The following is a 15,407-nucleotide window of genomic DNA, read 5'->3' on the forward strand; positions in this document are numbered from 1 at the left end:
AATCAGAATGTTGCACTTCCTGTTGGAATGTAATAAGGTTTTTTGTCAAATACATCGATGAAACACCTTATGGACTTAAGTCCCCTGGAGGACCATATATAAAATGGATTCCCTGAATTACCATTTTGAAAGTCTGGGTTGTGCATAAATAAAGAAAGAGGGTTTTATGAGCATTTAGCCCATTCTTATGTCTTAAAATATGCCATAACCTGCGGGTGGACCAAAGTAGAGGGGTTTCCCGTGTTTCCTTTGAGATCTCTTGGTCATGTATGTGGAGGAAAGAAATTTAAATTAAGATCTTGTAAAAAATTCCCTTCCACAACCGAATCGGTGTATATGCTAGTATTGTGCAACCAGTCCCTGAGATGTTGTAACAAAGCTGCATGGTTAATGTGTTAAATTTGGAAAATTAATACCTCCATTAAAACCCGGTTGTTGAAGTCTATATAAGCCTATTCAATGTCTTTTTTTGTTCCAGATAAATTTTACAAAAGATGAGTTAATCAATTTGGTGTCCTCTTTTGTTAGCAAGAGAGGAAGAGATTGGAGGAGGTATAACAATCTTGGAAATTAAACCATTTTTAGAAAACTGACTCTCCCCTGGTAGGAGAGCTGGAGATGACCCCAACCATCCAAGTCCTTCAGCATAGAAGAGATGGCCTTTGATAAATTAATTTGATAGAGTAGTGAGGGATTTTTGGTAATTAGTACATCCAAATAGGAAAACTTCCCCTAGTAAATGGGACACTGGCATGCTTAACTGGACGATAGACTTCTGGTCATAAATAGAGAGCAACTGAGATGTCAGAGTTAATGTGTAGCCCAGAAACAGCACCAAATTGTTGCTAATAAATTTTTCAATAATCAATAAACAAAGGCCATGATTCTGATTGACTAGAAAGTGACACTCGCTAGCTAGATGCACTGGAGGACACACATACTTGATGCTGAGATTTGGAATTGGTCCTAAGGTTCTAAGGAGGTTGACTTATACATACATTCCAAGGGAGGTTGACTTATATCAACAGGACGTGTCAGAAGTCTCCCTCTCTTCAATTGACAAAAATGGATTGAGAAAAAACACTCTATACCACTTAATATGATGCGGATAAACATTTTTATTTGTTTAAGCTAGCCCTTCTCTTTAGGAAGTTATTTTGTGCTTTTAATGTGGAACATAGAGAGGACAATAGAAACCCATTTATAAAAGTTTATATACATCCTCATTATTTTCTCTGGAGCTGTGGATATATAGCACATTGAGTTGAGATTTTGAATCACAATTATGTGTCTCTAGAGCTCTGCTTTTGATAGAGCTTACAATATTGCACTTGAAAGCACAAGTCACTATTACTTGGATCCCCTACACTGAATTTATTTACCCCTCTTAATTTCCCACCTGTGTTCCCTATTGCCATGAGCGGGACAAGCGGTTTGAAAGATTCTACAATGATCCCAATTCTTTAGGTTTCCATGGGAACTTCCTAGGTTGTGAATTCCAAATAACTGCCCTTATCTAATGTGGTAATATTGCGTAGTTTTGTAGTGTTGTCAAAGCCATCCCAGACCTCAGACTGGGTTTGCTTTTACAGCACTACTTGGACAAATGCAGTAGAATCTCAAATGTCTATAAGCCAAACTAAATAGAGAAACTTGAAATATATATTCTAAATAAAAAAAGGTCATGTGACTTTGTGTCTCTGAAATTCTACTGTTTCCTGTTCTATTTTTTCCTTTTTAAATTATTTATAGTAAGTATTTAAATTTGTGAATATTTTTTAATTATAAACTGATTAAGACTCATGAGGGAAGTGATAAATTATTTTAATCGTTTTTAATGAGAAAATGTAACAGTGAATTTTACACTGTCAAAAAGGAAGCAACGTTTGCATTGCATTAATTTACTGTTTACCATATAAAACAGGAAAGTAAAAGGGTACACTAGAGACCTTTAAAATTGGATTTCTTGATAAATGCGGTAATAGCATAAATTCTTCCACATCTTTTATAGAATTATCACAGTATTTTTGTTTGGCAGTACGTTTTGCAATACAGTATAATTTAATTCATTGAATCTAAAGCCCTGTACACACAAGGCAATTTAAGCCATTAACGCTGATTAAATGGTCGCTGTGCCATATTACCAGTGTTTTTTTTTGTTGTGGGCGATAAATCGATAGTAGTGCGCTCCCGCAGCCAGCCCTTAATGGTAGATGTGCAGTGTGAACCAGTGACTAGAATTTCCTAGTCAAAATGAGGTAGAGATTGTGTCTGTTATGGTGCCACCATAAGTTATCAACATAAAAATTGAAACACTTTCCTTCTCTTTTGAAAAAGACAGTGGGATTCTTTGTTAAAGGTGCTTCTCTCTAAAAAGACTCCAAACAAAGAATATATAGTGCAATAAACTGTGTATTTTATTTATTCAAAGTTCTACTCACATTTTATGATGTTTTTAATCACATATGACTCAAATCCACTGGCAATCTGCTTTTCAAAACAGGTTCTCCAATCTCGTTTTAACCAGAGGGAAAACTTAAAGTACAGATATACAGTATAGTGCAATATTGTTGGTCACCAAAACAAATTTATTGATAAAACACACTCACAATATAAATGAATTAAAAAGCTAATATCACCATATGGTAATGGTATACATCCTACTGTAGGTAATTATCATACAGGTACTGCCATAGATATTCTGGATGAAGGCAAGGATACAGTCTCGGAAACTGTCCAAACTACCTCCTCCTCATAAGACTATTCATACAACCCGTTCTCTCCAGAATAATGAAAGTCTCTGCTTAAGCACTTTGAAATCTTGTAGTCCTTCCTCAGAAACATGAGACTTATTTGATCCCAGCACTTCTTTTATACCTCTCCTAATTGTGTTTATTTCTGGTAAACACGCTCCTTTCTGCTCCTATACTCTTTGGCAGTACCTGTATGATCCTGACCTCCAGGAGGATGTATACCATTACCATATGGTGATATGCGTATTTATTCATTTATATTATGAGTGTTTTTTATCAATAAATTTGTTGACAGCAGTATGCTGGTTTTGCATCTAGCATATCACATTTCAGTAAAAACATTTCAATATCCTTTTGTTGATCAATGCTGATAGTTCCAGCTTTTAGTACCCTAGTTTTTTCTTTTTCATAAATTTTCAAATATACCCCAAAAACTTTTTTCATGTTGTCATTATGGGGTATTGGGGCAGATGTATGAACGTTTGTTATGGGGGAGAAGGGGTATCAGCGCATGTTATGTGCACTGATACCACTACTCCCCCATGTATGATGGAGCCGGGATGCGGTAAAGGACTATGCGCCCCTGTCCATATCAGCACTGATATCTAAATGATAGCAGGCCAAATGTATGAATGTGTACCAAAGAGAGGTTTTGTCTACTAATTGCGCTTCACCTATAGGTTACAGCTGTTTAGAAACACCCGGAACTTTCACCAAGTACCAAAAATATTCACAGACAATTTCAAAATGTGTTCTAAAATTAAGCGCCACCCAAATGTTACTCAAACAATGTGGAAATGGGTTATGACGAAAAAACACTTTCCTCCCAAGAATTTCTGTTTTCTTTGATTCTTTTGTCCTTAGCCTGAAAGAACTTTAAAGAAAGAAAAATAGTGCAATATTGTCTGTATCAGATGGAATTTTTATTTTGTCAAGTTCACACTCACATGTGCCTTCACTTAAGCATATCATTCCATCCATATGGAATTTAAATATCTTTTGATCCCTGGAATCCTTCACGATACCACTCTAAGGAACTCCAAAATGCAGACAAATAGTGCAATAACATTTTTGTACCATGAATAAATTTTATGTGTGGTACAAAAATGTTGGGTATTCTCATGGTAATGAGGCAGTGACGCGGGTGTGGGGGGTGGGTAGCTGACATCACCGGATGTCAGCTGCCCACCCATATCCACGCCAGCGTGCACGCAAATGTAAGCGACTGAAAAGTCACTTTTATAGGCGTGCACGCTAAACATCATTCGATGGTCGGTGACCATCGAAAGATGTGGACGGTTACCCGAGCCATGCGAATGGATCTTTATGCAAAACATCCATTCGCAGCTGTTCGGGCAAAGCCGCACTTTGAGGGGGCAGTCGTTCGCCAGGCGGGGTTTGGTGGACTCGCAAGGTTGCGAATTCGCAGCCTTGCAAATCAACCAGAATAAGCCCCTAAATACCCCTATATGTGTGAAAACTAGGGTACACCAAAAAACATATTAGTAAAAAAAAACATAAAAAGGAGAACTGGGAGATGCAGAAAATATCAAATTAACTACAGTAAGCTTCTGATTCAGAGATGGGCGTACCTGCGTTCTGATTTCAGTTTAATGATTTTAGCAGGCAACCTCCAGGATTCCTGTTTGCCAGCAACTGGTAATTTCCACTCTGTCCATGTGCAAATGGCTGTCAGTGAATGGAGACCTAGGAATTGATTAGTTTGATTCATTCAGTTCCCCTCTCTAACCACCTGCACTAGCTATAAATTTAGTGTTCTATAAAGTTCTGTGATAACCTTTACAGTAAAATATGCAGCTTAGGCTAAGAATACAAAAGAGCCGGAAGTAGGCAAATAAGAATAATTACAAAGATATCTAGGTGAATAAGCTGTTGTTAAAATATAATCTAAATATATTCATTAAGAAAAGTGACTTACTGTAGCCTCTAAGCATCTAATGTTCTTTTCAGTGCTGTGACATTAATCATATAGCTTGCTATTGACATTCTAGTGAAATGTTTAAATTGTGTTCCATTAATCTGGTTTAGCAAAAGCCTAAAAAAAGATGTATTTACAGCTTTGAAATCTGTATTTTGTATATTCCACATATTTTTACTTGTGCATTATGCTGAAAAATTAACTTTCAATGCGCTGATGCAGATTTGGATCCAAATATGCTCACTTACAATACTCATAATTAGTGTATTTCTGAATTTATACCAAACCATATACACTTATACCCCTTTCGCACTGCATCTATAACACAGTATATTGACGAATGTGCTAACTCGGTTCTAGCTGCAGTGTGAAAGCGTCACAGTGAATTTAATGAAGGGAAAAAAAACGGTATTTAAAACTGTTTTCAAAGAAGGATCCGACACGGTTCTGAGCCGATTCATTTGGCAGTGTGAAAGCCTAAAGGTGGCCATACACCTACAGATTTATTGTCAGATCTGGCTGGTTGGAACAAAGATCTGGTAATATCTGAATGACAATTTGGCAGCTTTCCAGCATTTCCAAGCAAATGGTCAATGGTCATTTGCTCTGATCCATTACCAGGTTTTTGTTCCAACCAGCCAGATCTGACAGTAAATCTGTAGGTGTATAGCCAGCTTTAGACCCGGTATTTTAAACCCATGACTCTGCAAAAGGGGGTGATAGGCTGTTTCCCGGCATGATGTCACAGCCAGAATCAGGAAGCACATTGGAAGGAGTGGAGAAGCATTTTCATACAGCATAATTTACAGCAGTAGTTGAAGTGGAAATTTTGAAGTGGGGGTATGGAAAATTGAATAGGATGCTCAGGAGTGTGAGGCACACCTAATACCCTGAAGCTTTAGATCTCTTTCACTTAATATCTCATTCTGTTGCTCTCCTTCCCTACCTCTCCCACTCTACATACTCCACACTCCCACTTTCTCTGTATCAGCTATGTATATCTCCTTCACTCTAGAGCACATATCAGCAGATACTAGTAGCAGCAACCCCTGTTCAATGTTCCTTGTGATGTTAGGTACATTTGGATTGATCTGGCTTCCATTACCCCAGGCTATCTTGCAGTGTGTGGGCAATGCATGAGAATGGGTGTTCTTGCCCATACACACTTAACAGTCACAAATTCAGCCATTCTCATTGTGGCCATGGGCGCCAATTTTGTGTGCCTAGCTGCACCAGTGACTCAGACCATTGGACTGTGATGGGCTGCTGGCTAATAGATTTCTAAGGAGCATGGGTGCAATTATATTGTACGTGCATACCCGCATACAGATCGAGCCATCCTCATCTAGATGGGTGTGGTATATTTGCCCAACAGTCGGGATTCCGACAGTCATTAGTCAGACGTTGGAATCACGACTGCACAGCGGGGGGAGCGCAATGAAGCCCCTTGCGGGCTCGCTGCGCTTGTCACGCTGCAGGCATGGTGGCGAGCTGTGCTCACCACTTATTTTATTTTCCCTCTATGGGGGTCGTGGACCCCCACGAGGGAGCAGTCGGGATTTCGACGTCGGAGTAATGACTGTCGGAATCCCGACTGTCGGGCGCCGTCCGGCACCCATCTAGACCACGATTAAGTGAGCCAGAGCTGCTGGACTTAATCCTATGCTATTCCCCTACTGTATTGTTTTATGTATTGTATTGCAGCTGAGAACATTAGTCCCTGGCTTATCATGGCTCACCATGGCTATCCAGAGAAGGCTAGCTGAAGAAGGCTGCATCTGTACTTGCATGTTGTGCCATTCATGTCGCACCAGTGGCGCAATGTAGTCACAATGAGCATGGCTACATCTGAATATATACAGGGATTGGGGCACACCCAGGATTTCTGGTTTGATGTTAGAGCTATTGTCACCGATCTAGGAAGGATGCATATTTAGCATGTAACAAGCTATAGTCCAACCCAAACAAAGTGCAGTTTATGCAATACAGTACAGTATGCAGACCCAATGATCATGGTAAGCCACTTACTAGTGCAATGATTCATCATTTGAATGCAAAGACAGTTAGGAGAGGGACAGTTAGGAGAGGGACAGTTAGGACAGAGGGACAGTTAGGAGGGGGACAGTTAGGAGATGATTGGCAAGTGATAAAGTACCTGAAACTTCTCCTTCCTCATTACTTCTTCATACATGTACCCCAAAGTTCAACATGGCTTTTGCTAATGATGCCTGTGGTTCACCAACTTTACAAAGGTTTTGCACTCAATTTTCTTGGGTTTTGGTGTTACATTCTGCACCCCAGCTACTAGTTGTCTCCCTAAAAGCCCATACACACTGGGCGACTTTGAGCTGAAAGTCGCTCAAAACAGCCTGTTTGAGCGGCTTTCAGCTCAAAGCTGCCCAGTGTGTATGTCCCAGCGATGAGTGCTGTTGCGCACCCTGCAACATCACTGGTAAAGCCATTCATCTGCTGGTAATACCAGCAGGTGAGCGGCTTTGAGGACGGCTTTGCATAGCTCTGCACTATGCAAAGCCATCCTCCCCCCTCCATCGGCGCCGGGCAGGGGGAAAGCCGCTCAGTGTGTATGCACAGCTTCCCCCCCAGCGATGATTGTCATCATCGCTGTCCATACACGCTGGGCATAGTCGCCCAGTGTGTGTGGCCCTTAAATGTGGGAAAACCTTTATAGGCTAGGGTTTCCAATGACTACACCCACTTTTTTATAATCTCACAAAATGGCCATGCCCCTTCTCTCTGCAAATCACCCCAGTGTCTCAGTTAAGCAGTATAATTTAACACAGAAAGTGGTGGTATTCTATTAATATTTCCTAGAGCAGGGGTCCGCAAACTATTTTGCTCTGGAACCCCATCAGACAATAAAAAAAATTATAGGACCCCAGCAAGTTACTGCAGAAGGTCATCACGTCACATGTGTAGTAAGCAGACCGCACATACTAAAGTCTAAAGTAAAAGATAAGTCTAAAGTAACAGATAATTCAACATATTTTGCAGACTCATTGAATCACTGACTGAGATTAGAAAAGTCATCAGCCTGATGGTCAGCAACATGGAGTTGCGACCCCATGCTGAGAAGAACCCACTTTGGGGTCCGGACTCACAGTTTGAGAACCGTTGTCCTAGAGGGTATAAGCCAGCAACATTTAACACAGAAAGTGGTGGTACAGGTTGAGTATCCCTTATCCAAATGCATGGGACCACGTGGATAATGGATTATTCCGTATTTCGGAATATTTTAATATTTCAATGATGCATCTTGAGGTATTTTGCATTTATGTTGTACATATACATCAAACACTTGAAATAAACACAAATATATTTTATTTGTGCATAAAACAAGGTTTCAAATCATGAAACAAAGTTTGTGTACAATCTCAGGCACTGAATTAAAATGCCAAGCAATCATTGTCTTGTACATATATAGTGCCAGTTACATATCATGTCCCTCAGTAGTGCTGTTACAGATGTCCCCAGTAAGTTTTTAGCAAAAAAAAAAAAATGTGTTGACTTTCTGGAATGTATGGTTTTCGGAATAATTCGGATAACGGATATTCGGATATGGGATACTCAACCTGTATTCTATTAATATTTCCTAGAGGGTGTTATGTATGTAGTTAGAATTCTACATCCAGGTACAAGAGATACTCCGCAGGAAGGTCAAAAAGAATTTGAATTTATGGGGAGATTTGTCAGTGTATGGTATTTGTAAGCAGTGCCAACACTCTGCATATGTCTGTGTATTTTAACATCTGAACGGCCAGATTTATGAATCATTAGTTTGGAGGATTAAAATTCAAATCTTAAGAAAGTGTGAAGGGTTTAATAAAAACCACCACCATTCTAGATAAATACTGAAGGTCTAGTGGGTGCTAGGAGGCAAAAATGAATTTAATTTAATTAAATGAAGCTGTTCTGAGCCCCTTTAATGAATTCATGTGATTTGTGGCCTTCCATAATGTATAAACATTTATCTGCACCTATTTTATCACAATAAAAATTTGTCTACATCCTTACTGCTTTTAATTACTCTATTTGCCCTATAATATAATATCATTTTTAGAATTTAAGGATAATTTGTCACATCACTGCACAGTCATATTTCCATATAGTAATCAAAATAAATATTATACATTTGTATTTATTATTTATTATATATTTTGTTATTTGATTTAAATTATTTACATTTGTAAGTGTAAGAATAAGTAAAATATATTGCATAAAACATATCATTACTGTACAGTAGATGTGTACAGCTGCCTTAAATACATATTACTCTGACAATGTCTATACTTTGTCTACAATATTCTATTCGTAATTGCTTCTATATTTAATTCTATATGAATGCACCCTTTTGTTGTAAATCACTGCAACATATGAAGACTTATTTATATAATTGTCATCTTTCAGGAAGAAGAATTAAGGAACAGCGGAGAAGCAAAGTATGCACACTTGAACGATGAACTTCATGTATTAATTGAAGTGTTTGCTCCACCAGGAGAAGCATATTTACGTATGAGTCACGCTTTGGAAGAGATTAAAAAATTCCTTGTTCCAGTAAGTATAAGCTATTTGTCAGCTTAATATTTAGCAGTATCTCATTTTGCACAATTGTATTCTGCAGCAATGGAAGCGGATAAGATGCTTCACCACTTAACTGCTAAATTTTCCTAAACAAATCTCAGAAATAGGTTTTTTTTTTATAGTAAGATTAGAATATATTGTTAACTGTATAAATGTATAAATATGCAATGTATAAATGTATAAATATGCAAAGGAAATTCCTTGCAATCTCAGAGGGCCTTATTGTAACCATACCTCCCCCCAGTGGCACTAAGGGGCCGATTCAGGATCGCGATCCGAATTTGGCCCCAGCCTGATGGTCAGGGTTTGCGCATGCGGGGAGAGAAATTATTCGATGGTCAGTGGCGGGAAGCTGGCGGTGACTGCAGGGAGGTACTGGGTTAGTTGGCGGGCGGCTCTGTCGGAAGGGGCCGCGAGCGCCCCCTTCTGACGGATGGCGGCGCCTTGCAGATAGCGATTCTATCGCTAGGAGCAGCTCCCTCGGTAGCTGCTCCAGCTGTAATAGGGAGTATCTGAATGGTTGCCCATGTGAAACAGAACATATCCCATCTTAGTAAATTTCCCTTTAAGCCATACTGTATATTGGTTTCCCAGGCAGTAAATGTTTTCTTCTCCAGTTGTTGCCATTTATGGCATTGGCGATGCCACAAAATTTTATTTATATGCTCCATATTATGTTGTACTTGACATAAAGTGGCTTTCAGCTTCAATTCTTTATTTTCTTTACTCTTTGTGTATCTATTCATTGGCCCTTAGTCAGATCTGTACAAATTTGTTATCAAAATGGGCAAAACCATGTGCACTGCAGGTGGGGCAGATGTAACATGTGCAGAGTGAGTTAGATTTGGGTGGGGTGTGTTGAAACTGAAATCTAAATTGCAGTGTAAAAATTATGCAGCCAGTATTTACCCTGCACAGAAAAAAAATAACTAACACAAATCTAACTCTCTCGCACGTTACTTCTGCCCCATCTGCAGTGCACATGGTTTTGATCATTTTGAGAAAAAATTTGAACTGTGGTTAGTTCTGAATAAGGGCCATTATGTAGGGACACTGTAATTGTGCTAGTGAATTGCTTGGTTTCTATATGCAATATCTATTGATAAGGAGGAGACTTGTATTTAGTATTATATTTATGTATATAATGTTTTATGTTTGTTTTTAGGGATGCCAATCCCAATGCATTTTTTTCAATCCCGGGATTGAAAAATGCTTGATTCCGGAATTGCCCTCCCTGATAAAAAAAAACACTCCTGCCCCCATCTCCCTCCCTCAAACTGCTGCCCTGTACATCAACGAAAGGCACACTAATCCCAAACCACTATCCCCCCTGCCTGTCACTTACATAGTGGTGGTGACAGGCAGTAGCAGGACCATCTCCAGCGGGTGGGGGGCTGGGACGAGCTGCACAGCGGGCAGGCGGCTGGGATGAGCTGCACAGCGGGCGGGCGTGTAACCAGACGACCGAGTACAGAACGGTGTGCTGTATCGGCAAGGCGGTGGCTGGGCTGCGCAGCGTGATGTGATGTCAGGGGTCGCGCTGCGCAGCCAGGCCACTGCCGCTACAGCACACTGTTCTTATCAGCCGCACTGCTACCTGCCGGTATTTTACTATCTGGTACTAATCCAACAATCCCGGGATTGGAAGGCTCAATCCCGGAATTCAAATCCTGCTGTTTTTATCCCGTGATTGGCCTCCCTATTTTTTTTCTATTATCAATTGTTTAATTTTGCGTCAAAATAAGTATAAGCACTATATAGAAGAATTGCAAAAATACCCGAACAAAGAAGACACAGACAATGTTAAAGATAAATAAAAAAACAGAAGTAGTGAGAAATAAGGCTAGGTCCAGAAATACAAATGTATCAAAGTATTAAATTCCCATATTTTGAAGAATTACCTTCAATTTTATTTTTTCTGAAAGGTTTATGGCTCAGAAAAGTATTCACTTGGGCAAGACCTTTTCTAAGGAAACAAAAGTAAATAACTCTTTTCCACAAATGAAGGATGAAGACCATGTAATACAGATTAAATGACCCGTGTCCCCTAGTCTCGGATGTGCTGTCAAAGCTGTATGACTTCTATGTGATGCAGAAGTTGACAACTCCAAGTAATTAATAGGAACAGGTTCAATCTCATTCTTGGTTTTATGACTCATCAAGCTTTATGAGCTGCTCTACTTCAATAAGAACTGAGGCCATAGGCTGTGTGCAGTGTGGCATAAAGCAGAGAATGGGCTGGGGCTAATGGGGCATGAAACAGAAAAGATAATGATGGCACAATGCAGGAAGGATCTTAGGACCTCTGCTGAAGTTTTGCCAGGCTGCCTGTTTCAATCACTGGTTTGGTGGCTAGTTGACAGTCAATGAAGTACACAGGTCTTGATAACTCATTCTAGTAAAATACCAATGTACAGCAGCGTCCTTATACTTCTAGCCGCAATATGCCATGCAGTGTGAGAACCCTGCTAAAGTCAGACATCTTTTTACCAAAATTGTTTCTTTGCCATAATGCAATTAGACTGGTAATCACGGGGAGACTGTCCTGATCAATTTGACATACAGTATGCCGCTTGTATATTGCGTGTTGCCGTCAGTATACTGAGCAGTACAGTACTTATGTTGAAAAAAAGTTGGCGCTAATACATTGTAGTATTATAGCATTTCATATCAGAGACTCAGTAGCACTTAGATATACAGTATAATTGTCATATATCATAAATCAGCATCCCATCAGTCAGAATGCCAGCGTTCAGCATACCAATGCCCGAAACCCAAATAATGCCAAGAGACTGGTGCCAGAAATCTGACATCAATTAGGATGCTGGCACCAGAATCCCAGCTGCTGGGATGCCAAATGGTAAGTACTGTATGCAAGCAGCACTAGCGTGCGCCTAGGGAAAGGGGTAGGTTAAGTTTAGGCACTAATGGGGGCACTTAGGGTTAGGCTGCGAGTGGAAAGCTGAGGGTTAAGCTACAGGGAGGTGGTTTAGCATTAGTTTTAGGCTACGGAGTAAGGGGGTTAAGGTCAGGCAGCGGGGGGAATGGCAGAGTTAGGGTTAGGCTGTTGGAAGGAAAGGTTAGGGTGGGCATGGGAAGAGTAAAAATTGTTAACTGTCCACTTTCATGATTCCCTCCTTTGGGATGAAAGTATCGGTATTCTGACACCCGTATTCTGACCATCAGTCATCCGCTTGTATAGCCATTAATGTGCATACTAGCTACATTGCATTGCAAATTAACTGAAGTTTCAGCTACAAACAAAAGCAAAAAAACATGCCCGATCCAAAAAGTTTCTCACATGACCTGGTATACCAAGTGTCACTGCTTGGCTTGACCGCAGAAAAGATGTATGAGGGCTTATCTGTAATTGCAGAAATTGAAGCATATTAGAAACGTATTGTATAAAACTATGCACCGTTTTATTTCGTCAGTCTTTGTTCTACTAGAATGCTTTTGGTTGTAGATTTTGCATTTCCAAATTAGTGGAACTTACAAAGTTAAAATATATGACTTTATTAAGGCATCACCCTGGGTATTGTGCAACTAATCATTTATTGTACAGTATGTGAATTTAGTAAATTGATCAAATATACAGACTTAAATCAGTATATAGTCTGCTGTATATTGACATAATTCACAGCAATGTAGGTGTCATGATGATTTCTTTAATAGAAAACTTGGTAGTTGTTTCCTAGCACGGCGCCCATCGCAAACCATACTTAGTGGTGTGCGATGCGTGTGATATTCATGTTAAATTAACAGGAGTGCTTGTACAATGAAATATCGCGTAGCATTGCATGCCAGCAAATGGCATGCAATGCAATCTTTAATTGTACAAGCACCCTGATGGGTGCTTACAATGTTAATTGCACCCCCATTGTCAACGCCATCCTCACTTTCAACGCCAACCCGAAGCGTGGCGAGCGGCGGCGGTACGCGTCCTTTTCATACCCTCAATATCAACGTCGGTGTGGAGTTGATTTTAGATAGTGTGGCGAGCGCAGCGAGCCACCGAGCCCTAAGCGTGGCGAGCGCACGCGTAATACGAGCCCGAAGCATGGCGAGGGCAGCGAGGCCCGCGAGTGAACGCGGAATACATGTAAAGTAATCCGTGTCCCCTTGCCACGCTTCGGGCTCGGTGGCTCGCTAGGCTCGCCACACTATCTAAAATCAACTCCACGCCGACGTGGGGGTGGCGTTGCCAATGGGGGTGCATTTAACATTGAAAGCACCCATCAGGGTGCTTGTACAATTAAAAATCGAATCGCATCGCATGCTGCTATATTGCATGCGATGCGTGGGCGCCATGCTAGGAAAACAAGTACCGAAAACTTTATATACTTATAGGAAAATAAGTTGTCACATAACCTGTTAAAGAAGTACAAATACTTGGTGAAATATACAAAGTTTACAAAGGATAGATTCCATGAACTTACACCAAGGTCGCTCACCATCGAATGATTTATCTACTCTTCGCTAAGAAAAGTCAGCCTGGACTAACTTTTCCAGTGTGCACTTCCAAACAAATTCGGTGCAGGCGCTGATGACCTGTAAAGTCACGCAGCCCACCATAAGCAGGCATAGACATGCCTGCGTTACCAGGTGTCTGCCCGGCATTTTCATGGGTGCACCCACCATTGCATGGGTTTGCACATGCACATATACCTGCATGCGCAAACCCCTAACATTGGATGGGGGGGCATATTCGGCCCACTACGAGCGGGTCTGAATCAGCCTCATGGAGAAAACCATGCTGCACTGCAGATGAGGCAAATGTTATATGTGCAGAAAGAGTTAGATTTGGGCGGGGTGTGTTCAAACTGAAATCTAAATTGCAGTGTAAGAATAAAGCAGTCAGTATTTACCCTGCACAGAACAAAATAACTCCCCCCAAATCTAATTCTCTCTGCATATGTTACATATGCCCCCCCCCCCTGCTGTGCACATGGTTTTGTCCATCTGCTAAAATTGCAGCCTTGCTAACATGTCTGAATCAGGTCCATAGGGCCTAATTTAAAGTCATACTCAATTCCATGGCTACTTTTCCCAGCTGTTAGATGGGTATGTTGTGGATGCATAAATGCAGGTGGCCAATTACAGGTGGAGATACATATTTATCTAAATGCATGGACGCACATATTTTATTTAATATTATTACTGCTTTATATCCTGCATCTGACACTGCCAAAGCTGCTACAGCTGGGAAAACTGGCACATAGAAAATGTATCCCTGCATCTTTTCTTTTGGGATGGTTATATGACGATCGTATGAACATTTGTGCTCTTTGGAAGGTTTGTAAGAAAAAACATACTTGCAGATAACTTCAGTTATTGAAACATATTTGCCATATATTAAAATCATGGATTGATATAGGTTATCTGCTAATCTTCCTCCAAGAATTAGTAAATCTAGGAGGGGAGCTATAAAAGTTTGGGATGCCCCATACTGGTTTGCTCCATACACACCTATTGTACTCTATTACCCCTTTCACACCGTACAAATAACCCAGGTCCGACCCAAGTCTCTGTGGCTTGTGACAGCGCCAAAAGTAAAAACCTGGGACCAGCAACCCGACATTTTGACCTGGTTTAAAAGAAGGGTTCTACACGGGTCTAACAGTTTACACTATAGGGAAGAGGCAGCGTCAGCTCCAAGTGCTGCCTCCTCCCCCGCCCCTCGATGATGGGCCCCCTCTCCGCTCTGCCCTTGTTTGATGTCAGCAACCCGGGTTATTGCTGGGACGTTGAGGGGAGCTTCACCTTGCAAATGCTGGGTTGATCACGGTTCAGACCCATGTCCATATCCCAGGTGCAACCCAGCATTTGCGATGTGAAAGACCCAGCATTTGCGATGTGCAAGCAAACTCTTTAATGGACAAAACTATGTGCATTGCAGGTGGGGCTGATGTAACATGTGCAGAGAGAGTTACATTTGGGTGGGGTGTGTTCAAACTGAAATCTAAATTGCAGTGTAAAAATAAAACAGCCAGTATTTACTTTGCACAGGAACATAATAGCTCACCCAATTGTAACTCTATCTGCACATATTACATCAGCCCCACCTGCAGTACACATGGTTTTGTCCATTAGAAAAAGGAGTTTGCTTTTGCAAA

At 40.7% G+C, this 15,407-nt stretch overlaps 1 protein-coding gene across 3 annotated transcripts in view; it reads left to right on the plus strand.

The window, feature by feature from the left end:
• Positions 1 to 15,407, plus strand: part of KHDRBS2 (KH RNA binding domain containing, signal transduction associated 2) — a 361,420-nt gene that overhangs the window by 161,615 nt on the left and 184,398 nt on the right. For all 3 annotated transcript variants that reach the window (XR_014471754.1, XR_014471753.1, XM_083177313.1), the window contains exon 4: positions 9,118 to 9,264. Coding sequence is in view for 1 of the 3 variants with exons in the window: in XM_083177313.1 (XP_083033439.1) it covers positions 9,118 to 9,264 (147 nt within the window). In the remaining 2 variants the exon portion in view is untranslated. The remainder of the gene's footprint in view (positions 1 to 9,117; positions 9,265 to 15,407) is intronic.

This window comes from Crinia signifera, chromosome 3, assembly GCF_055691185.1.
Source record: "Crinia signifera chromosome 3, ASM5569118v1, whole genome shotgun sequence".
Lineage (NCBI taxonomy): Eukaryota > Metazoa > Chordata > Amphibia > Anura > Myobatrachidae > Crinia > Crinia signifera.